We start from the raw sequence: 26320 nt of genomic DNA, 5'->3' as shown, positions 1-26320 counted from the left end.
CCATATTATTTAAAAATAACCCAAAAAACCCTTACACTGGCTCTTACACCTCTACTCTGCGCACTTTGCTTCTCTGGAACACAATTATAAATCTTGTATAGTAGCACTACTTGTATTGTTCTCCGCTTGATATATCGCTTTGCTTGTATTTCCTCAGGTGTAAGCCGCTTGGGAAAACAGTGTCTGCTAAATGTAAATGTAAATGTAAATGTAAAAACAAAGCACAACCCTGGAGAGTAGTACATTCTGATCTAATCACACACACATTATTATTTCCTTTTATTTTAAAATTATTAATCAAAATCCCACTTGAGACTAAATCCTGTTTATGGAATATCTGCACAAAGACAGACAAAAATTCAGCCCATATATAATACTTATACAACAGTCAAAAGCTAAAAATCTAAATATACAACCATGGAGAAAAGAAAGCACACCTGCCTTCAATTCTATGTTTTTATTTAACACGGCCTAAATAATAATAAGAGTGGTCCTCTGCATCTTCTATAAACAAATAACATCAGGTGACCAAAAAGAAAGAATGAAACCCCTAATCCCCCCTCCCCCAGCAGATTTCAATATGTAGTCATTAACTAGCAAGGTTTTGGACATCTTTAAGCAGACTGACTGTTTTTACCACTGCCTTTATTAAACTGGCTCCTTACACATGAGCTCCCCAGACAGTTAAGGCAAGGTTAGAAAAGTTGTCCAAATTAAACATTTCCATGTCATATTGGTAAATATATATTCATATTTTCTTAAAGTAGGACATTTAGTATATTCAGACACATTTACATGAAATGGCTTTTCCCAGTCTGGCACACATAATAACCACAGAACAGTGCTCTGATTTAGCAGAATCATTTTAGAGAGCCATGTTTTAAAGCAGTTTACTGCATAAAGTACAAGAAGCTTTATATAAACGCATATTCATAATTGTTCTAACCCTAAATTTTGACCTCAGGGTATTCAGTTTTGTCTTCCTCATCTGAACTCAATACATCCTTCTGTGTATTGTGGTGTGATGTTACAGTGAATGACACTTTAGTGTAATTCACCTCTTCTTCTGATTCACTGCTGTCCGAGTCCCAGTTTATGTTGGGAAATGGCCGCTTCGCGGCACACACCCGAGACGTTTTCATAATCTTCATGACCATCTTGTGGTTTCTGTAAGAAAGGCACCATTAACTAAAGTTAATTTCTCCCAGACTTTTTCTACACATCATGCTTTAAAGGGATCATATGATGCTATTTTAAAAGTTAAATGTTTTGTTCATTGGGTGTAATAGAAAAGGTTAACATGATTTAATGTTCAAAACATTATTTTTTCCATACTGTACATTATAAAAGTATTCCCAGTCTGTCTGAAATGCTCTGATTGAGTTCTGGTCTCTCCAAAGCCCCTCCTTCCGAAATACCCAGAGTGCCCTGACTGGCCAGCTGACCCATTACATTGTGATTGGCCAAAATGTAACGCCCCTTACCATAATCATGAACTTCAGCTTCAAAGACTTCTAAAGCAATTATAAACTCAGTTAATAATGTCGTCGGTTTTACCGCATCAGTTCAAGCCCCAGTCAGAATCTGAAAAGGTGGATGATCGAGCAGATCAATCGGAACCGACTTTGCACGCACGACTTGAGCAGAACGTTTCACAGTGGTAAGTTTTTATTTTTTTAACTCTCTTACCTTTCAGACATGATTTTATAACAGTTTAACTTGTCTTCACTGTAACAACTTTATATTCTGAACTGACAACATAACACATTTTACAAAGTGGTTCTAGGAAAGACACGTAGTGCATCTATGTTAGACAAATTGTGATGCTGACGTTTGCAGAAGTAATAACTGGACTTCGATCGAGGAGTTTTAGGCAGGTCTGGAGCAGATAGATGTTTTCTGTTAGATAGAATAAATCCCTTTGTGGGAGACTATGAGCTTTGTAACTTTACAAATCTTATACATGCACAAAAAGATACATTACACACTAAAGGAAAAGGAAAACATTCCAAAAGCATCATATGACCCCTTTAACCTACCAAAGCCTACAAATCCAATAAATTCTACAAATCCAATATGTGACCGATAATGAAGGGTTTTTAGCTACTTGGGACTGTGTAACAGGAGAAAGCCTGTTGCAGTGTTCTACATTGAACCTTTCTGGTCTCCTCTGGAGAGAGAACCTGAAGAACATCTCATCATTCTATTTTTTTTAGTAGTGCACATACATCTGATCATAAGTTATAGGGTGACAAGGCGAGTCCAACTTGGCAGAGAAAAAAGGCTGGAGTTCAGCTCTAATTTTCAAAATATAATACCAGCATAGTCATGCCCTCATAGTATGAACTCAAGACTAAGCATTTGAGCAACCTGTAAGCAGCCCATAAATAGACCAGTCACAGGTAGCACTAGTTGTCACTAATTACTGAGAGGTGGATCTCTGTCTCCCTCTGGTGGACGGACGAGGCCATGGTGGCCTGCCCCTCAGAATTATACATTCTGGTTTTGTGAAAACCTGTTGAGATTAAATTATCCAGAACAATTAGGCTCTTAAAATAAATTTTACAAATGGCCTTTACAAACCTGTTCTGTACAATATTAATGCTGTTTGCACTCTGCTTGCCTCTTTGCACATTACTGTCTAATTACTACCTGATGTCATCTGTATAGTCACCTGATGGTCACCGGGCATATATACTTAATTTCTGTGTAAAATGCACCTACTATATTTGTACAACTTGTCATTTGTACTGTGATGGTCTCTACTGCATGTCTGGTTAGATGCTAACTGCATTTCATTGGTTCTGTACTTGTACTCTGCACAATCACAATAAAGATGAATGTAATCTAATCTAATCTAATACGAATGCTTGCAATAAGGATGATTCCATGCATGAAAATGGGCATTGTATGATTCAGATTGTCATGTAATCAGAGAAGGAAGTCTGAAGTACTGTTCCCAGCAGCCATTGCATCACAGTCACATGACCACCTGCACCTGAATCACGTTCCTGTTAATCGAGCACTCATGTATATAGCCACAGTTTGCACTGCACTCTTTATCTCATGTCTGTCTTTCTTTGGCGTAGTTCTTGTTGCTGTGTTTACGTTTCTGGTTTATGTTTAGTTTTGCCATAGTGTTTTGCCTCAAGATCATAGTGTCTTTTGTATCTTGGTTTGTGCTTTATTAAACTGGAAAATTCTGCACTTGCATCCGTCTCAACCTCCATTACGTGACACAGATAAACATAATGTCTACTATGACTTTTATAGTAAGCGCATTCCAATAAATCAAAAGACATGATCTGGATCAATAGGTCATCTGTTGTTGAATTGTAGAATGAGTAATATGACTTACCTTTGCCATTTGTTTATTTTTTGAAACGTCAGCATAGACTGGGCCAGAATCGTCATGGCTCGGTACACTAAGACGACAAAAACAAAACATTCATGCAAAATTTCACTTATAATTCAAGACTATATAGTCTTTTATAGATGCTTAACAAATGAGATTTTTCACATAAAATAGTTGCTCAATTTGTCATTTCACATTTATATACCTTTTATTTGGATTGTTGCTGTCCACGAACTGCAGCATAGCATAATTCACAGTGGTCATGGTTAAATCCTCTTCTGTATGATGCTGTTTCTATAAAGCCAATGGCAAATTGCAGATTATCACCTTTGCCTCTGGCTTATTGGATATGTTAGATTATGAGTTTACTGTTTTACATAAAAAGACATATACTTGGTGATTACTAATAAAAGTAATAAAAGAAACAAATACTGTAATTTCTTACCTGCTTGGATGGAATGTTAGAATTTGGCCTGGAAATGCATAAACATAATATATAAAATATAATATATTCATTAAGTATATGAAAGTAAAGAGATTATACACTTATGTATAAAATCGACTCCTCCAAATCACACAAGTATGAAGAGTGGTTAACCTTCCTGCTTGTATGTTCCTGTTGGCTGGAGGATTTGATTGAACAGCAGAATGATTATCTCTGAAGCTGGAGAGCTCTGTAGATCCCTCCATCACCAAGTTCTCCCTAGTGTTATTACATGAGTCCTACACACAATATATAATTTGTTAACATAAATAGTGTTTGAGTGAATGTTGCCTGTCTTGGAAAATGTACCATAAATGACAGCCTCAAAAACCTATACGCCTCTGGCATTAAAGCATTATTTATTCTAGAACCAGAGCGATATTTCTTGACCTTTGTATTATAAGGTTCTACTCCCCATTCATTCTTAACCCAGATTGAGCTTTTTAATCCAATGGTGTTTGTTAGCTTGTTTAAAAGTACTGATTGCTTATTAATGCATATATTTTGTTGTGTTTATTTGTCTATGCTAACATATGTTAAGGGTCTTTGGTGTTTATTGTCAATGACTGATGCCAGATGTTATTATGCTGAACATGAGATGGTTATAGAGAGGTTTTTTAAGTAATCAATGTTTATGTGCCAAGGGGCTGAATAAAACTAAACATGCAAGCACAAAAATGTGTTGCTGTCCTGCTTAAGTAATATTTTTAGTAATATTTCACTTTTAGTAACTGTTTATCCTAGTCAGAGTCAGAGGATGTGGAGCCTATCCCAAGAACACTAGGCATGAGGTGGGAATACATAGAGCACCTTGAAGACACACATTTACACCTAGGGGTAATTTATCTTAGCTAATCCACCTAATGGAATGTTTTTTGGAAGGTGGGAAGAAATCTGAGAACTCGCAGGATTAAGTCTAGATTCCTGGATATGTGAGGTGGCAACGCTGCCCACTGCACCATCACGCTAACGTATGTTATGTTTAAGATGTAATACTGGGTTCCATGTAGCATGCTATTTTTTCTCCTGAAATTGCTTGATCTTGAAATAAGCAGAAGAAAACTAACCGATGAACCCAAGTCCGATAAAAAACATAATGGAGCTGCTGAGAAGAAAAATGACCGTTGGGCTGATCTTTTTCTCAGGATGATTCTGTAAAGTGAGATGACAAATGGGCACACATGGTTACACACACACACACACACACACACACACACACACACACACACACACACACTTAATATATTCAAGTAATAAAGATGTAATGAGAGACTTCTGAATAAGTCCAAATCTAAGTGATCACAAATAAAAACAGCTATTTACATGATAAGCAAATTTTAAAAGCTAAAAATATTTATATTTAGTAATTCAAACATTGAAAATAAGTGTAAAAAACAAAGCATTTGAAAGTTAGTGGAGATATTACATGAATTAAAAAGGCTGTTATTTTGCAAGGGGAATTGTAATTGGAATCAAAAGAGTTCCTTTGTAAGAAAATCACATGTACTACACTCACAATCCACTTTAATAGGAACAACTGAACACCTGCTCATTTATGCAGTTATCTAATCAGCCAATCATGTGACAGCAGCACAATGCATAAAATCATGCAGATACAGGTCAAGAGCTTCAGTTAATGGTAACATCAAACATCAGAATGTGGAAAAAGTGTGATCTCTGTGACTTTGATCGTGGCATGGTTGTTGGTGCCAGATGGGCTGGTTTGAATATTTCAGAAACCGCTGATCTCCTGCGATTTCTGTGGGTGAAAATGCCTTGTTGATTAGAGAAGTCAGATGAAAATGGCCAGATTAGTTTAAACTGCTAGGAAGGACATAGTAACACATAGTAACGCTGTAAGTAATCCCTCTTTCTCTGGTCTTTTTTTTCCAGTTTTCAACAATGCCCATGATAGCCTCAGATTCTTGTTCTTGGCCGACAGGAGTGGAACCTGATGTGGTCTTCTACTGTTGTAGCCCCTCCACCTCAAGGTTTGATGTGAGAGGTCATTCTTGAGATGCTTTTCTGCTTACCACAGTTGTAAAGAGTGCTTATTTGAGTTACTGTAGACTTCCTGTCATCTCAAACCAGTCTGATCATTCTCCTAGAATCTCTCTCATCTACTAAGTGTTTCAGCCTGCACACAGGATGTTTTATTTGTTTTTGCACCATTCTGTGTACATTTCAGAGACTGTGAAATTCCCAGGAGATCAGCAGTTTCTGAAATACTCAGTAATCTGCCATCAACAACCATGCCACGGTTACAGTCACACTTTTCCCATCCTGATGTCTGATGTGAACATTAACTGATGCGCTTGACCTGTATCTGCATACATGGATAACTGTATAAATGTTCCTATTAAAGTAGATGGTGTGCGTATATGTAATGTTTTGTGAATTAATAATGTTGTCAAATCAGCACTTGATATGATCTATAAACACAACTGTTCAAAATCACTGTACTATATGTACGAAAAGAGAAAAGAATTCCTGAGAAAGTCAACCTAGTCATTTTCTGGATATAATGTATGAAAGCACTAGGAATAGGTCACAGTTTTTCTAGGGTATCTTAAACTGTATGGTTATTATCTAGAAACACGTTTTTAAAATTACAAACTGCACCATTAGGGAATCTGAATTGTAATTACACATTTCTTGTAACATAGAATATAGCAGAGAAGTTTCTACCTCTGTATCAGAAATATGACACCAATCAGAAACACGATGACCAGTAAGGAGATGATGACCTGAACGAGCTGTTTAATAATGAAATCTAAGAGATGAGAAATGAAATTTGAGTAAGAGTTGATATCTCAGTGCACCACAATAATTTTTTCATTCAGTATAGATCACAACTGAAAATGAAAACGAGAAGTCTATAATCTAAAGTAATGACTCCATTACATTATTAGTTCATTTTCTTTGCTTATGATGTATGCTGTACATATTTGCATTGATTTCTCATACAAATAGTCAGTCATGAATAGCTTTAAAAGTGTAAATTTGTACGTACGATTAAGAAATATTTTGACTGGTTCAGATCTTGATTCCCCTTCTTCATTGCGTGCGTAGCAGTAGTACGTTCCTGGGTTTTGTGGTTGAACTGTGTAGTTCACATTATTTGACAAGACAGTGGTGTTTTCCTCCATCTTGTACCATGCAAAGAAAGTGGCTGGTGGATCACACTGAACACTGCAACTCAGGTGGATTGGTACCGCCTTTTCCCATAGACCCAGTGATGTCATGTTGTGGATAAGTGTTATGCGTGGCCGGTCTGAACAAGAAAACAAGTATAGGATGAATATTGTATAAACTGGCTAATTGAGGTACAAAGGATAACGTAATTTCTGACTTTTTAACAGAATTTATGCTTCATCATCATCATAATCATCTTCATCAGTAGCTATCAAAGACAGTAGATCACTTATTTAACTTCTTTTTTTTTTTTTAGTCTTTATTCACTATTCAGATTTAAACCTAACGTGGGTGTAGCCTAGAATGTTTCCTCAGTTTGTTTGTTTATTTGTTTCTTTCTTAATGAATTAATTATGATGTCTACCACTATATCCTCAGAAACACTGGAAAATACTCTGATGTAGAAATGCCAGCACTGTCATCATGATGTGTGGATTCTGGCTCTGACAACCTCAGCTACTTCACACCAGTTCATAATTAGTCTCAACTAGAAATGTGCACTGGGCTGTTTTTAACATCAGTTTGTATAAATTTGTTTGAATCTGTTCACAATATTTTCCAACAAATTTAGCTGGTTCTATTTTCTGAAATATAAAGAAACTATTAGTCTAATTTAAGCCACTGCAGCCCTGACCAGGCAGTTACTAAGGAACGAATAAACACTGTAATTGTCACATATTCATGTTAATGAACATGCCTTTTGTTTGTCACACGAGCTTCATGTCTGACTACTCGCTTCCACCCGCACGAAAGTAAAACCCACCTACCAAACACATTATTTGTTCATATGACTGATTTTCTTAAGTTTCATGAAATTCAGCATGAACAGTCTCATTAACTGGCTATTTTGAAACTATGGATTTTTATCTTTTTATCCGTTTCCCCCACACTAACTCAGATACAAGAGCGGGCATTATGATAAAGGATACTCACACTTGATTCTGATATATATTGATGAGGACTTAGCACTGCCAATTTCATTTCTGGAGATACAGAAGTAATGGTCAGAGTCAGAGCTCTTCAGGAAATGGAGTGTTATTTTCTGTCCATGCCCCACTGTCTGTGAGTGTGTCGCAGAAGATTTCTTCCATGTGTAAGCAGACACCTCGGGAAGAGAATCAGCTTTACAGGTGAGTGTCAGGTTAGAGCCTTCCTTTAGCTCTACACCAGGATCTGCTAATGCAGTAACATTTTTAGGAGCATCTGCAAAGACAACAGGGAGCAGCACCACATGTATTTAGCTCTCAGTCATAGCTTATGTACTTCTTGATAATATTATAAAACAAGCTCACTGCACGAAATAGAACAAAGGGAAGCAGTTTTACTTACACAAAACTTTCAGCTGATTTTTTGAGAAGTTTTTTCCCTCTGTGTTTTCCGCTTTGCAGGTGTACATACCTGCATCTGACACGGTCGCATTGGCAGCAAATTTGAGTGTGTTGGACTGAACATACTGAACTGTGATTATGTCTTTTTCTGGGTTTGTCAGAGAGGATCTGCTTAGTGTGAGCGTCGCCTGGGGTGAGCTTTCTACAGTGCATGTTATAGTATATAATTCTTCTTCCTTTACAACTTCTTTCATGGTCAGATTTGGTGTTTTGGGGGGATCTGTGAATAAAAGTGAGGGCAACATTTTACAGAGAAATGCATGTGTTATATATATATATATATATATATATATATATATATATATATATATATATATAGAGGAATTAGAAAACAAAGCACTTTAACAATGTAAACAGGCATGAAATACACCAGTCACTATATACTAATAGATACCTTTACTCTTTACCTGGACTCCAAATGCTACTGTACTATAGTCTCAGCTAACACAGAACTGAGAATGTTATTAGATAGTTATTCAGTCAGTCCATGATTTTGTGGAGTTTTTTTTTTTTTTTGTAATTGTTGCAGCCAACATTGATTTTGCTGTGGCTTTTTTCCAAATTTGTGATGCAATTTGCGTTTTGTGCGTTTTATTGTGGAAAAATACTTCAATTGGCGAAATTATAATCACAGTAAATTGTTTTGTCATTTGCAGTGATGTTTGTTCATAAATGAAACCTTTTAGCTGCACTCATATTCAACGAACGTGAATCGAAGAGGGCCCAAATCTGCAGAAAACTTAAAAAATTTGCAAGCTCCTCCGAATATTGCTGTCACGATCTCACCGGCAGATGGCGCTGTGGCGACGACGTGCACGGTCAGCTGGAGAGTGCATGCATGCGCTTGAAGTGCGTATGGACGATAAGACTTTGTTTACAATGGACACGTGCACTTGTTTTGGTTTCTGTTCTGTCCCCTCCCTGTTTAGTTATTGGCGGAGGCACGAGGTTGTGTTTCCAAGTGTTACCGGCTGTCAGCAGTTAAGGTAAATGTGACTGGTTGTTTGAACCTCTCGCGTTGCTGCGCACATCACGTGGTATTACAGACTAAAAGATGTAATGGTGCCACGCGGTAAAGTTTCCATGTCCTGTCTAGTTTCTTGTTCCTTGTTTCATGCCATAGTTAAACGATAGTTTCATGTCATTGTTAAACGAGAGTGTCATGTCATTGTTAAACGAGAGTTTCATGTCATTGTTAAACGATAGTTTCATGTCATAGTTAAACGAGAGATTCATGTCATATTTAAACGATAGTTGCATGCTATAGTTAAACGAGTATTAGAGGTAATGAAGTAAGATGTGTAACGCGCCACGTGGTAATGTTTCTATGCCCTGCTTTGAGTTCATGTATAACGCCTCAGTTGTAGTTAATGTGTATCTGTGTAAATGTGCTAAACGGTAGCGGGTCCATGATTTGTTCTGGCTTCGTGTTCCATGCCATAGCCTTAGTTAAATGGTTTTCATGTATAGTTTCTTGTTTCATGCCATAGCTAAACGCTGGATGAGTACAGGTGTAAAACGGGTTGAGGGATTATTGTGCTATGCTGTATAGGTTCATAGTCTTGTTTCTGTTTTGACCCCATTTTCCCGTTTCCTGTACTAGTCACTTTAGTGTGTAAATAAAGACTTTACTCCTGCGCTTACTTCCTGTCCCAGTCTTGTTTCATAACAATTGCGACGTTTCCTTGATTTTGCATTAATTTCTTTGATTGAAACTCTAAAAATCCTGGAAAGACTGTACAGTAAGTGTTCAGATCATTTTAAAACAGTGTAAGTTTTAAAATGAGCTGTCATAATGGTTTGCTCCACAACGTTAGTATAATATTGCCCACACAACTTTCCTAGTCAGACTTTATTGTTAAGAATTTAACATTATGGTTACTTAAAATGTTATTTATAAATGTTTTCAGAACACCCAGAAAATGTGGCTGATTGAACATTCTTGTAACCAAAAGTGCCTAGAACCATAACATTCCAGAAACTTCCAGTAACGTTTTAAAGTTTACAATAATGTAGAAGTTTAAAAAAAATAATAATTTGCCATCATTTCAACAATAACTTAGAGCTACAGTTTCTGATGAAAAAAGTAGAAAAAGAAAAGAGATTGAAAATGCCCAAACACAAATGCCAAGCTCTCTTCTTGCTGATGTAATAGGATTCGTATGCAGTGGTATAATGTTAAACATGATATTTCACATGGCTTAAAAATAACACCATGAAGGTAAAAAACAAATAAAAAAAATATACTTACAGAACACAAGAACGTTTATTTCAGTAGAGTTTGCTCCTTTACCTACAACGTTCTGCGCACTGCACTTATACAACCCAGCATTACTAACAGCCACTTTCTCAATCCGGTACATCTCATCCGTGTGTGAAAGGGTGACAAACTGCTGTTCATGTTCTGGTTTAAAATACCAGGAATATTTGTGAGGAAGAGGATCGGCCTCAGTAACACATTTAAGGTTAAGTTCAAACCCCAACTTTATTTCACTTGTGCCGTCAATGAATGTGTTTTGTGGATGATCTGTGGAGAGAGACTTTTTCTTTTAAAAAAAGATGATTTTTAATAGTGCACATAATGTATGTTCTGATAATTCGTTTTAAAAAAAGTTAATGTTTTAAACATCATTGTACGAAACACTGTTGCTTCATAAAAATACATCATTTTTTTATAGACTCTTTTGAGCAACTTTAAAGACAATTTATATAAACAGAAGACTTTTCATGGTGTAATCATTTACAGATCATTTAAGTCATACAAATTGTACACGTGATTTTGGACTTTTTGCATGTAGTGAATGTTTTTCTTTTTTCATGTATCATGTCATTTTTGTAATTATTTTAACACATCATTTATTTACTTTCATATGTTAATTTTTCAAGTGGTTTTATGTGCTTCATATAATTCACCAATTTCACGTGAAATTTCAGGGCATGATGTTGTTTTTAAAAATATATATTCGTATAAAACTTAAATGTAAAATGTATATGCTTCTTCCATAAGAAGATATTTTCACATTTTTGTCTTTTAACACTGCGCCTCACTGTCACTTTCCTGTAAAAATACAAGTTTCACTCATTTGTTTATCTCATTTCTGAAAAAAAATTAGTCATAGTGGAATTATAGCTCGTCCCACATTTCCACATATATCCACATAATACTTACACTTCACAGATACTTGGGTAATGTTTGTAGACATGGTCTCTCCTACTGAATTTCTGGCCTGACACTGATACACTCCTTTATCACGCTGTCTTACACTTGGCACAGTGAATGTATTCATTGTTTGTTGATTAATCTCTTGACCATCTTTGTACCATCTGTAGGACTGCATGTCAACTTCTGGATTACTCTTTTGCACCAGACATGTGAGTGTAAGCCTGTCTCCCTCTTTGAGTTCAGCTAATTTAGGATTGATATCGACACCTTTTGGAGCATCTGAGAAACACAAAACACATTATGCATATATTCAGCGTGTGATTTCTAAAAAAATCAGATGGGGGATGTTTTTGAAATGTTTTTTTTTTTAATTAATTATGATGTCTACCACTATATCCTCAGAAACACTGGAACACACTCTGATGTAGAAATGCCAGCACTGTCATCATGATGTGTGGATTCTGGCTCTGACAACCTCAGCTACTTCACACCAGTTCATAATTAGTCTCAACTAGAAATGTGCACTGGGCTGTTTTTAACATCAGTTTGTATAAATTTGTTTGAATCTGTTCACAATATTTTCCAACAAATTTAGCTGGTTCTATTTTCTGAAATATAAAGAAACTATTAGTCTAATTTAAGCCACTGCAGCCCTGACCAGGCAGTTACTAAGGAACGAATAAACACTGTAATTGTCACATATTCATGTTAATGAACATGCCTTTTGTTTGTCACACGAGCTTCATGTCTGACTACTCGCTTCCACCCGCACGAAAGTAAAACCCACCTACCAAACACATTATTTGTTCATATGACTGATTTTCTTAAGTTTCATGAAATTCAGCATGAACAGTCTCATTAACTGGCTATTTTGAAAGTATGGATTTTTATCTTTTTATCCGTTTCCCCCACATTAACTCAGATACAAGAGCGGGCATTATGAGAAAGGATACTCACACTTGATTCTGATATATATTGATGAGGACTTAGCACTGCCAATTTCATTTCTGGAGATACAGAAGTAATGGTCAGAGTCAGAGCTCTTCAGGAAATGGAGTGTTATTTTCTGTCCATGCCCCACTGTCTGTGAGTGTGTCGCAGAAGATTTCTTCCATGTGTAAGCAGACACCTCGGGAAGGGAATCAGCTTTACAGGTGAGTGTCAGGTTAGAGCCTTCCTTTAGCTCTACACCAGGATCTGCTAATGCAGTAACATTTTTAGGGGCATCTGCAAAGACAACAGGGAGCAGCACCACATGTATTTAGCTCTCAGTCATAGCTTATGTACTTCTTGATAATATAAAACAAGCTCACTGCACGAAATAGAGCAAAGGGAAGCAGTTTTACTTACACAAAACTTTCAGCTGATTTTTTGAGAAGTTTTTTCCCTCTGTGTTTTCCGCTTCGCAGGTGTACATACCTGCATCTGACACGGTCGCATTGGCAGCAAATTTGAGTATGTTGGACTGAACATACTGAACTGTGATTATGTCTTTTTCTGGGTTTGTCAGAGAGGATCTGCTTAGTGTGAGCGTCGCCTGGGGTGAGCTTTCTACAGTGCATGTTATAGTATATAATTCTTCTTCCTCTACAACTTCTTTCATGGTCAGATTTGGTGTTTTGGGGGGATCTGTGAATAAAAGTGAGGGCAACATTTTACAGAGAAATGCATGTGTTATATATATATATATATAGAGGAATTAGAAAACAAAGCACTTTAACAATGTAAACAGGCATGAAATACACCAGTCACTATATACTAATAGATACCTTTACTCTTTACCTGGACTCCAAATGCTACTGTACTATAGTCTCAGCTAACAGAGAACTGAGAATGTTATTAGATAGTTATTCAGTCAGTCCATGATTTTGTGGAGTTTTTTTTTTTTTTTGTAATTGTTGCAGCCAACATTGATTTTGCTGTGGCTTTTTTCCAAATTTGTGATGCAATTTGCGTTTTGTGCGTTTTATTGTGGAAAAATACTTCAATTGGCGAAATTATAATCACAGTAAATTGTTTTGTCATTTGCAGTGATGTTTGTTCATAAATGAAACCTTTTAGCTGCACTCATATTCAACGAACGTGAATCGAAGAGGGCCCAAATCTGCAGAAAACTTAAAAAATTTGCAAGCTCCTCCGAATATTGCTGTCACGATCTCACCGGCAGATGGCGCTGTGGCGACGACGTGCACGGTCAGCTGGAGAGTGCATGCATGCGCTTGAAGTGCGTATGGACGATAAGACTTTGTTTACAATGGACACGTGCACTTGTTTTGGTTTCTGTTCTGTCCCCTCCCTGTTTAGTTATTGGCGGAGGCACGAGGTTGTGTTTCCAAGTGTTACCGGCTGTCAGCAGTTAAGGTAAATGTGACTGGTTGTTTGAACCTCTCGCGTTGCTGCGCACATCACGTGGTATTACAGACTAAAAGATGTAATGGTGCCACGCGGTAAAGTTTCCATGTCCTGTCTAGTTTCTTGTTCCTTGTTTCATGCCATAGTTAAACGATAGTTTCATGTCATTGTTAAACGAGAGTGTCATGTCATTGTTAAACAAGAGTTTCATGTCATTGTTAAACGATAGTTTCATGTCATAGTTAAACGAGAGATTCATGTCATATTTAAACGATAGTTGCATGCTATAGTTAAACGAGTATTAGAGGTAATGAAGTAAGATGTGTAACGCGCCACGTGGTAATGTTTCTATGCCCTGCTTTGAGTTCATGTATAACGCCTCAGTTGTAGTTAATGTGTGTCTGTGTAAATGTGCTAAACGGTAGCGGGTCCATGATTTGTTCTGGCTTCGTGTTCCATGCCATAGCCTTAGTTAAATGGTTTTCTTGTATAGTTTCTTGTTTCATGCCATAGCTAAACGCTGGATGAGTACAGGTGTAAAACGGGTTGAGGGATTATTGTGCTATGCTGTATAGGTTCATAGTCTTGTTTCTGTTTTGACCCCATTTTCCCGTTTCCTGTACTAGTCACTTTAGTGTGTAAATAAAGACTTTACTCCTGCGCTTACTTCCTGTCCCAGTCTTGTTTCATAACAATTGCGACGTTTCCTTGATTTTGCATTAATTTCTTTGATTGAAACTCTAAAAATCCTGGAAAGACTGTACAGTAAGTGTTCAGATCATTTTAAAACAGTGTAAGTTTTAAAATGAGCTGTCATAATGGTTTGCTCCACAACGTTAGTATAATATTGCCCACACAACTTTCCTAGTCAGACTTTATTGTTAAGAATTTAACATTATGGTTACTTAAAATGTTATTTATAAATGTTTTCAGAACACCCAGAAAATGTGGCTGATTGAACATTCTTGTAACCAAAAGTGCCTAGAACCATAACATTCCAGAAACTTCCAGTAACGTTTTAAAGTTTACAATAATGTAGAAGTTTTAAAAAAATAATAATTTGCCATCATTTCAACAATAACTTAGAGCTACAGTTTCTGATGAAAAAAGTAGAAAAAGAAAAGAGATTGAAAATGCCCAAACACAAATGCCAAGCTCTCTTCTTGCTGATGTAATAGGATTCGTATGCAGTGGTATAATGTTAAACATGATATTTCACATGGCTTAAAAATAACACCATGAAGGTAAAAAACAAATAAAAAAAATATACTTACAGAACACAAGAACGTTTATTTCAGTAGAGTTTGCTCCTTTACCTACAACGTTCTGCGCACTGCACTTATACAACCCAGCATTACTAACAGCCACTTTCTCAATCCGGTACATCTCATCCGTGTGTGAAAGGGTGACAAACTGCTGTTCATGTTCTGGTTTAAAATACCAGGAATATTTGTGAGGAAGAGGATCGGCCTCAGTAACACATTTAAGGTTAAGTTCAAACCCCAACTTTATTTCACTTGTGCCGTCAATGAATGTGTTTTGTGGATGATCTGTGGAGAGAGACTTTTTCTTTTAAAAAAAGATGATTTTTAATAGTGCACATAATGTATGTTCTGATAATTCGTTTTAAAAAAGTTAATGTTTTAAACATCATTGTACGAAACACTGTTGCTTCATAAAAATACATCATTTTTTTATAGACTCTTTTGAGCAACTTTAAAGACAATTTATATAAACAGAAGACTTTTCATGGTGTAATCATTTACAGATCATTTAAGTCATACAAATTGTACACGTCATTTTGGACTTTTTGCATGTAGTGAATGTTTTTCTTTTTTCATGTATCATGTCATTTTTGTAATTATTTTAACACATCATTTATTTACTTTCATATGTTAATTTTTCAAGTGGTTTTATGTGCTTCATATAATTCACCAATTTCACGTGAAATTTCAGGGCATGATGTTGTTTTTAAAAATATATATTCGTATAAAACTTAAATGTAAAATGTATATGCTTCTTCCATAAGAAGATATTTTCACATTTTTGTCTTTTAACACTGCGCCTCACTGTCACTTTCCTGTAAAAATACAAGTTTCACTCATTTGTTTATCTCATTTCTGAAAAAAAATTAGTCATAGTGGAATTATAGCTCGTCCCACATTTCCACATATATCCACATAATACTTACACTTCACAGATACTTGGGTAATGTTTGTAGACATGGTCTCTCCTACTGAATTTCTGGCCTGACACTGATACACTCCTTTATCATGCTGTCTTACACTTGGCACAGTGAATGTATTCATTGTTTGTTGATTAATCTCTTGACCATCTTTGTACCATCTGTAGGACTGCATGTCAACTTCTGGATTACTCTTTTGCACCAGACATGTGAGTGTAAGCCTGTCTCCCTCTTTGAGTTCAGCTAATTTAGGATTGATATCGACACCTTTTGGAGCATCTGAGAAACACAAAACACATTATGCATATATTCAGCGTGTGATTTCTAAAAAAATCAGATGGGGGATGTTTTTGAAATGTTTTTTTTTTTAATTAATTATGATGTCTACCACTATATCCTCAGAAACACTGGAACACACTCTGATGTAGAAATGCCAGCACTGTCATCATGATGTGTGGATTCTGGCTCCGACAACCTCAGCTACTTCACACCAGTTCATAATTAGTCTCAACTAGAAATGTGCACTGGGCTGTTTTTAACATCAGTTTGTATAAATTTGTTTGAATCTGTTCACAATATTTTCCAACAAATTTAGCTGGTTCTATTTTCTGAAATATAAAGAAACTATTAGTCTAATTTAAGCCACTGCAGCCCTGACCAGGCAGTTACTAAGGAACGAATAAACACTGTAATTGTCACATATTCATGTTAATGAACATGCCTTTTGTTTGTCACACGAGCTTCATGTCTGACTACTCGCTTCCACCCGCACGAAAGTAAAACCCACCTACCAAACACATTATTTGTTCATATGACTGATTTTCTTAAGTTTCATGAAATTCAGCATGAACAGTCTCATTAACTGGCTATTTTGAAAGTATGGATTTTTATCTTTTTATCCGTTTCCCCCACATTAACTCAGATACAAGAGCGGGCATTATGAGAAAGGATACTCACACTTGATTCTGATATATATTGATGAGGACTTAGCACTGCCAATTTCATTTCTGGAGATACAGAAGTAATGGTCAGAGTCAGAGCTCTTCAGGAAATGGAGTGTTATTTTCTGTCCATGCCCCACTGTCTGTGAGTGTGTCGCAGAAGATTTCTTCCATGTGTAAGCAGACACCTCGGGAAGGGAATCAGCTTTACAGGTGAGTGTCAGGTTAGAGCCTTCCTTTAGCTCTACACCAGGATCTGCTAATGCAGTAACATTTTTAGGGGCATCTGCAAAGACAACAGGGAGCAGCACCACATGTATTTAGCTCTCAGTCATAGCTTATGTACTTCTTGATAATATTATAAAACAAGCTCACTGCACGAAATAGAGCAAAGGGAAGCAGTTTTACTTACACAAAACTTTCAGCTGATTTTTTGAGAAGTTTTTTCCCTCTGTGTTTTCCGCTTTGCAGGTGTACATACCTGCATCTGACACGGTCGCATTGGCAGCAAATTTGAGTGTGTTGGACTGAACATACTGAACTGTGATTATGTCTTTTTCTGGGTTTGTCAGAGAGGATCTGCTTAGTGTGAGCGTCGCCTGGGGTGAGCTTTCTACAGTGCATGTTATAGTATATAATTCTTCTTCCTTTACAACTTCTTTCATGGTCAGATTTGGTGTTTTGGGGGGATCTGTGAATAAAAGTGAGGGCAACATTTTACAGAGAAATGCATGTGTTATATATATATATATATAGAGGAATTAGAAAACAAAGCACTTTAACAATGTAAACAGGCATGAAATACACCAGTCACTATATACTAATAGATACCTTTACTCTTTACCTGGACTCCAAATGCTACTGTACTATAGTCTCAGCTAACAGAGAACTGAGAATGTTATTAGATAGTTATTCAGTCAGTCCATGATTTTGTGGAGTTTTTTTTTTTTTTTGTAATTGTTGCAGCCAACATTGATTTTGCTGTGGCTTTTTTCCAAATTTGTGATGCAATTTGCGTTTTGTGCGTTTTATTGTGGAAAAATACTTCAATTGGCGAAATTATAATCACAGTAAATTGTTTTGTCATTTGCAGTGATGTTTGTTCATAAATGAAACCTTTTAGCTGCACTCATATTCAACGAACGTGAATCGAAGAGGGCCCAAATCTGCAGAAAACTTAAAAAATTTGCAAGCTCCTCCGAATATTGCTGTCACGATCTCACCGGCAGATGGCGCTGTGGCGACGACGTGCACGGTCAGCTGGAGAGTGCATGCATGCGCTTGAAGTGCGTATGGACGATAAGACTTTGTTTACAATGGACACGTGCACTTGTTTTGGTTTCTGTTCTGTCCCCTCCCTGTTTAGTTATTGGCGGAGGCACGAGGTTGTGTTTCCAAGTGTTACCGGCTGTCAGCAGTTAAGGTAAATGTGACTGGTTGTTTGAACCTCTCGCGTTGCTGCGCACATCACGTGGTATTACAGACTAAAAGATGTAATGGTGCCACGCGGTAAAGTTTCCATGTCCTGTCTAGTTTCTTGTTCCTTGTTTCATGCCATAGTTAAACGATAGTTTCATGTCATTGTTAAACGAGAGTGTCATGTCATTGTTAAACGAGAGTTTCATGTCATTGTTAAACGATAGTTTCATGTCATAGTTAAACGAGAGATTCATGTCATATTTAAACGATAGTTGCATGCTATAGTTAAACGAGTATTAGAGGTAATGAAGTAAGATGTGTAACGCGCCACGTGGTAATGTTTCTATGCCCTGCTTTGAGTTCATGTATAACGCCTCAGTTCTAGTTAATGTGTGTCTGTGTAAATGTGCTAAACGGTAGCGGGTCCATGATTTGTTCTGGCTTCGTGTTCCATGCCATAGCCTTAGTTAAATGGTTTTCTTGTATAGTTTCTTGTTTCATGCCATAGCTAAACGCTGGATGAGTACAGGTGTAAAACGGGTTGAGGGATTATTGTGCTATGCTGTATAGGTTCATAGTCTTGTTTCTGTTTTGACCCCATTTTCCCGTTTCCTGTACTAGTCACTTTAGTGTGTAAATAAAGACTTTACTCCTGCGCTTACTTCCTGTCCCAGTCTTGTTTCATAACAATTGCGACGTTTCCTTGATTTTGCATTAATTTCTTTGATTGAAAATCTAAAAATCCTGGAAAGACTGTACAGTAAGTGTTCAGATCATTTTAAAACAGTGTAAGTTTTAAAATGAGCTGTCATAATGGTTTGCTCCACAACGTTAGTATAATATTGCCCACACAACTTTCCTAGTCAGACTTTATTGTTAAGAATTTAACATTATGGTTACTTAAAATGTTATTTATAAATGTTTTCAGAACACCCAGAAAATGTGGCTGATTGAACATTCTTGTAACCAAAAGTGCCTAGAACCATAACATTCCAGAAACTTCCAGTAACGTTTTAAAGTTTACAATAATGTAGACGTTTAAAAAAAATAATAATTTGCCATCATTTCAACAATAACTTAGAGCTACAGTTTCTGATGAAAAAAGTAGAAAAAGAAAAGGGGTGAAAATGCCCAAACACAAATGCCAAGCTCTCTTCTTGCTGATGTAATAGGATTCGTATGCAGTGGTATAATGTTAAACATGATATTTCACATGGCTTAAAAATAACACCATGAAGGTAAAAAACAAATAAAAAACTATACTTACAGAACACAAGAACGTTTATTTCAGTAGAGTTTGCTCCTTTACCTACAATGTTCTGCGCACTGCACTTATACAACCCAGCATTACTAACAGCCACTTTCTCAATCTGGTACATCTCATCCGTGTGTGAAAGGGTGACAAACTGCTGTTCATGTTCTGGTTTAAAATACCAGGAATATTTGTGAGGAACAGGTTCAGCCTCAGTAACGCATTTAAGGTTAAGTTCAAACCCCAACTTTATTCCACTTGTGCCGTCAATGGATGTGTTTTGTGGATGATCTGTGGAGAGAGACTTTTTCTTTTTAAAAAAGATGATTTTTAATAGTGCACATAATGTATGTTCTGATAATTCATTAAAAAAAGTTAATGTTTTAAACATCATTGTACGAAACACTGTTGCTTCATAAAAATACATCATTTTTTATAGACTCTTTTGAGCAACTTTAAAGAAAGTTTATATAAACAGAAGACTTTTCATGGTGTAATCGTTTATAGATCATTTAAGCCATACAAATTGTACACGTGATTTTGAACTTTTTGCATGTTTTTCTTCTTTTATTCTTTTAATGATTCATTATTCTTCATAATGTTTTTCTTTTTTTCACGTTTCATATAATTTTTGTAATTCTTTTTAACACATCGTTTATTTACTTTCATATGTTAATTTTTCATGTGGTTTTATGTGCTTCATATAATTCACCAATTTCACATGTATAATTTCAGGGCATGCTGTTGTTTTAAAAAAATATATATTTGTATAAAACTTAAATGTAAAATGTATATGCTTTTTCCGTAAGAAGATATTTTCACATTTTTGTTTTTTAACATTGTGCCTCACTGTCACTTTCCTGTAAAAATACAAGTTTCACTCATTTGTTTATCTCATTTCTGAAAAAATATGAGTCATAGTGGAATTATAGCTCGTCCCACATTTCCACATATATCCACATAATACTCACACTTCACAGATACTTGGGTAATGTTTGTAGACATGGTCTCTCCTACTGAATTTCTGGCCTGACACTGATACACTCCTTTATCACGCTGTCTTACACTTGGCACAGTGAATGTATTCATTGTTTGTTGATTAATCTCTTGACCATCTTTGTACCATCTGTAGGACTGCATGTCAACTTCTGGATTGCTGTTTTGCACCAGACACGTGAGTGTAAGCCTGTCCCCCTCTTTGAGTTCAGCTAATTTAGGATTGATATCGACACCTTTTGGAGCATCTGAGAAACACAAAACACATTATGCACATATTCAGCATGCGATTTCCAAAAAAAAAAATCAGACGGGTGTCACATATCGTGACGGAGCGGAAATGTAAGTGCATGTATGAACAGTGTTTATTTTAAAGGAGCGACAGGCAGACAAATCCAAAACGTGATCCATAAACAGGCGAAGGTCAGGCGATCGGCAAACAGGCATACACAGGGTTAAACATGAATCAAGGTCGTGGTCACGGAAAACAGGGTCGATAAACAAAACGAGAAATATGAACTATGACGAGGAACTGGGAGTGGATAATCCAGCGTGAACTAACTCTAAACATGGAACGTGACTATGACTACTAAACGAACTAATCTAACTCTACAATAATCTTCCGCGTTGGGTGCTGGGAGGCGCACGGTATATATGTAGACATGATCAGCATCTAAACTGCTAGCAGCTGAGGGCAATACAGACACACGTGAAATCCCAGCCAATGACAGAACAGGGAGGAGACATGACAGAAACATAAACAAAACACACGTGTCCAGATGTCACTACTGTCAACAATGGAAAAGCAGGTGCTCGCGCATTCGCGCTTAGAGCACGCTGCTTCAAGGGGGAATCATGACAATGGGGGGTATGTTTTTGAAACGTTTTTATTCATGAAAATAAATCACAAACCATAGTGGGCCTATATAGACCATGAAGCCTGTTAGGCTATTTCTTGCAGCTGTTAAAGTAACAGTTATAGAATAATTATGTTATACTTTAATAAAACAATTTCAGAACTTGAATTTAACCACTCCACTGACGATAAAAGTCCATTCTGATTGCATTGTTGTTTGCATATTGCAGTGTTTTACTTAGCTATATTTTAAAAAATATTTTTATTGTAGGTATTTTATTTTTCACAATGGGGTGGGGGTTAGGGGGCACTTGTTAATTCAATAACAGACACATACTTACAAATAACGTTGATTTTTATGTCATTTGACTTTTCACTTCCATGTTCATTGTTAGCCAGACAGTAGAATTTGCCTCCATCTTCTGGTGTCATATTATATAAAGTAAGATTTTCTCCATGCTGGGAAAAAGAGCTTTGATGTTTAATCCATGTGAAGTTAGCATTAGGGCGGGCCTTGCTGGAGCATGAAATTGTCACTTGTTCTCCTTCTTTCACGTCCTTAGAGCTTGAGCTCTCAATCACTTTTGTTTCTTTGGGTGCATCTAGATAAATAAATAAATAAATAAATAAATAAACAAACAAACAAACAAAACATGGAGATAGCATATGTTGTAGCACTAACATTGGCTTGCAAAAAACATGTCCTCCTTGAAGTGGAACACCGTAGATATTCAGGAAACACATCCACTCAACTGGAGGAAAATGTTTTTAAAGCCAGATCAAAAATAGTCAAAAATATATATTTAACGTTGTCTATTCTTAGTCTTTTAACATTTTTATTTATATAATGTATAGTAATTCTTATAGACTTGTCTCATATACATTTATATGCTGTGAAGATAGTAATGATAGGGGCAGTGGTAGCTCAGTGGTTAAGATGTTGGACTTTTCACAAGAAGGTCATGAGTTTAAATCCCAGCACCAAGCTGCCACAACTGGGCCCCTGAGCAAGGCCCTTAACCCTTAACTGCTCAAATGTAAAAATGAGATGAACGTAAGTCACTCTGGATATGGGCATCTGATAAATGTAAATGATGATTTCTCAGTTCTGACTGGTCAAACGGTCATGATTAATGTTTTTTTTTTTAAAATAGCAGATCTGACAGTAGTGTCGGCTGCATGGCATAGTACAGGTTTATATTAATGCCCTCCGTCTAATACATGATAATTTCTATAGTAACAGTTTGTGGCACATAAACTGATTTTAAAAGTGTTTGTAATTATTGATATGGTGATGGTTTTGGCCCTTTGTAACAGTCAACAAATGTAAAAGAGGTAAAGCTATCATTTTTCCGATAAAGGAACATCTTCAGTGCAGAGGTGCTTTGAGGTTTCTCTGTCACATGATATGACAAGCTTCAGAGAGAGAAAAACAAGATTCTGTTGAGACAACGACCGGCCAATATAACGTGTTATATACCATATAAACCGTAAATTAACTTGTTTCGTGAACATTCCAAAACAGGAAACATAGCTATAAACAAATAAAGATATATATTGTCATTCTTTAATTAACAGAAACATGTTAGCATTGACAAATTGCTGTGTTCTAAGAGGAAGTAAACATTTCTGTATGTGCTGTTATTGGAAAATAATCAGCTTCTGGGTGGCATCCCACAACCCTGTCATGTTTAATTCCTCAAATACAATCAAATTTTTTACATTCTAATCTATTGTAGGTGACAAAAATTGATATTTTGAACGCAACAGGAAAAATGCTATACAATTAAAGATAATTATTATATAAATTCTCAAAACATAATCAATAAATACATAATATATATACAGTATTTTGTCCATCTGTACCTACATTCCACTCTCAGTGTAACCCTCCTCTCCAGCCAGTTGTCATTACTTCTAGAAGGACGACATGTCAAAGTTCTCCCATCATCTGTCCAGCTCACGATCAACTGCAGCTCACTGCGTTTTTCCACCTCATCTTTACTTTGCTCACTTTTGAGAATCTCACTTGAGCCAGACGATTGCCATAAAGGATGAAACTCACAGGCTGCTGATGTTGCACATTGAAGATTCACTTTGTCTCCTTCTTTGATTGACTTGTTCAGATTTGCTGGCTTAATGTGGACCTTGCAGGGATTGTCTATGATATAAATTAACAAAATGGATGGATTGTAATCCAACACATTTAAAATTAAGACAGAATTAAGAATTAGTTAACAGAGTTCATATGACTCACCCATGACTGTGAGAAGAAATGTATTACTTATATATTTCTCTGATCCTATGTACCTAAATGTATAGTTTCCACTGTCGTTCTTTTTAAGATCATGAATTTTTAATGTGCAATTGGTCCAATGACTGCTCTGCTTACGGTCATTAAAAAATTCCACTCTGTTAGAGTACTCAGTGACCTGTGGCTGCTCATCTGTACTATTATATACAATAATTCCATCAAATCTCTTTTCTTTTTCAATCCACTTAGGATCTTTAATCCACAACAGTTGCAGTCCATCCTGATATTTAAATTTGCAGTTAATTGTGACACACGATCCCTCCTGGCTTGTTGTTGTTGTTGGTTCCTCTATGACTATAGATCGTGATGTATCTTCCATTGCTATTGAGCTAAACAAACACAACAAAACTGAGGGAGAAACCAAAATCAGTAACAAAAAATTAATTACCACTACAATAACAACATTATAATAGTTACTTTTTTTTTTTAAATAAACCACAACAATTTTGAATTCTCAAACTGATTGCTCTGAAGGTGTTGATCAATTTTCTATAACAGCAGCTTTAACATTAGAGCTCTAATTGATTAGAGACTCTAATTCAAATCACGGGTTTATACTAATGTGCTTGTTGTAACACATTAATGTTTCTGTAGTAACAGATCATTGACTGGGACTTCGTGGATGCTCCACATAATCTAAGGCTAATAATAAATTGATTTTAAAACATCCTGCTATTTAAATAAAAAAAACATTATTTAACATTAATCTAAATCGTCTCCAGTGGCAGTTATTCAGTCAGAGTTAATGCTGTCTCTTTACGTTTTGAGCCACAGAGGATATTATGGTTTCATTATGGCTTATTTTGTCTTAATAACATCAAGAAAAAGCGAAGGAATGATTGCTTATAGTGTTGTTCTTTAATTAATTTTTTTTTTAGCATTAACAAGTTGCTGTGGTATAAGAAGAGTAAAACACTTTGGGAAGTGCAGTTGAAGGAAAATAATTAACTTCAGGGTGGTTATTGTAACCTCATGTCACCCCACCATTTATTATTTTACTATAGCGGCACCCCCAGTGTTTTATTCCTTACTTAAATCAATGTAGGGATAAAGTAATACTTTCTTTTTTCTCTAGAATTTTAAATAAAATAATAATAATAATAATAATAATAATAATAATAATAATACACACCCCAGGAAAGGACAGAATTCCACACTGAATACATCTCTTTGTAGGCTACAGTGTGATCTGACTGCTTACAAAAAAGAAAATATTTCCATTTCAAATTCTGGTTCTTAGAAACTCTAAGACACATCTATAGGCACATCAGTTCTGCTCATGTGTGAATGCATCACATAATTATATTTGGTAGGCTTATATACACAGCTGCAAATGACTCACTCTCAAGATGTAGTCTTTGCAGTTAAAGAATTCATGTGGAACTGAGAAATTTGTAGAGTAAATTCATAGCATTCATTTACATTCAATCCTGTGAACTAAAAACAATAAATGAAGTTGTTCCTTCACAAAAAGTGTCGTCTAATTTAATCTTTTAACCATATACATATTTCTATGGGTATGTTATATAATAGTAAAACAGCAGGGTGTTTAATCACAATGACCGCTATCACCTAAAAATATACAGTAAATGTTATATTTGAATATTTATAGAAATCTAAATTATAATCCAATATTATATTGTGAATATTATATTTTCCAGTGCGTTAGTTTGAATGTTCAAAGTAGTACACATTCTGTCAGCTGATCAGAAAAGAATTTGTAAAATATACTGACGAATATTACAGACAAATAATAAGACAAATAATTACAGCTTATGAAAAGTAAATTACCTTACAATCAAATCCAGCGTTCTTAATAAATGGCTCCAAGGACTCCAAATCAGTTTAAGGGAATTCTTCAAACTAAAATATGCCCTTCAAATCTAAAGGAAACCTTCAAACAAATGGAGAAATCCTCAATGTTCAGTATTTGCATGATCAACCATACAGAAAACAAACAGAAAAAAAAAGTCTTATTCTAGTTAGAGATAAAAAAAAAAAAAATAAAATAAGTAAATAAATAAATAAATAAAGGTAATATTTACCCCCGAACGTGTGCAAACTAGCCCACTTCCTGTAGCACAAAGTTCCAAATTTCCTCTTTGCCTCTATTGTGTTTTTGGCAATGTTAAAAAAATTTTTGGAGAATAATTCTCCTCGCTGGGCTCCAAGTGCGCATTCTCTCCCTCTCTCTCTCCCTCTCTGCGTCTCCGTGCAGCAGAGAGACAGATAGACAAACAGACAACAGCTCCTCCCAGCTCCTATCACAATTGTGTTTTTCCTTGGCTTGTGTGGAGGTGAGTGATGATAAACAAAAGACAAAACTACCAGTGCCTCGACTTTACAGCTTATTAGCCCAAAGACAAATATAGTTAAATTGTTTCTTACTAACATGCATGACTCATGAGCTACTAGCTAAT

The 26320-nt window shown here is 35.9% G+C and overlaps 1 protein-coding gene across 1 annotated transcript; it reads right to left on the bottom strand.

The window, feature by feature from the left end:
- Positions 1 to 929: 929 nt before the first annotated feature.
- On the bottom strand, positions 930 to 26320 carry LOC128621747 (hemicentin-2-like). The gene is made up of 25 exons (XM_053647706.1): positions 25692 to 26320; positions 25033 to 25096; positions 23844 to 24248; positions 23457 to 23747; positions 21928 to 22188; positions 20706 to 20978; positions 19750 to 20025; positions 17476 to 17754; positions 17080 to 17349; positions 16129 to 16401; positions 15212 to 15487; positions 12936 to 13214; positions 12543 to 12812; positions 11592 to 11864; positions 10674 to 10949; positions 8364 to 8642; positions 7968 to 8237; positions 6853 to 7113; positions 6528 to 6612; positions 4907 to 4991; positions 3954 to 4078; positions 3801 to 3828; positions 3561 to 3649; positions 3359 to 3425; positions 930 to 1167 (listed from the first exon to the last, which is right to left on the bottom strand). The coding sequence occupies exons 2-25, from the start codon at positions 25064 to 25066 to the stop codon at positions 1072 to 1074; spliced, it is 5121 nt and encodes a 1706-aa protein (XP_053503681.1). The 5' UTR covers positions 25067 to 25096; positions 25692 to 26320; the 3' UTR covers positions 930 to 1071.

The sequence above is a fragment of the Ictalurus furcatus genome, chromosome 17 (assembly GCF_023375685.1).
Source record: "Ictalurus furcatus strain D&B chromosome 17, Billie_1.0, whole genome shotgun sequence".
Taxonomy (NCBI): Eukaryota; Metazoa; Chordata; class Actinopteri; order Siluriformes; family Ictaluridae; genus Ictalurus; species Ictalurus furcatus.
This window is presented reverse-complemented; position numbering and strand designations above follow the sequence as displayed.

Bases quoted from the DNA above. Each gene is read 5' to 3' on its own strand.
- LOC128621747 (XM_053647706.1), bottom strand. From the start codon at position 25,066: ATGTATTCAGTGTGGAATTCTGTCCTTTCCTGGG. The intron at 17,755-19,749 runs GTAAGTATAGTT...TTTTATTCACAG, and splicing joins AATAAACGTTCTTGTGTTCT to ATCCCCCCAAAACACCAAAT. The intron at 6,613-6,852 runs GTACGTACAAAT...CTCATCTCTTAG, and splicing joins AGTCAAAATATTTCTTAATC to ATTTCATTATTAAACAGCTC.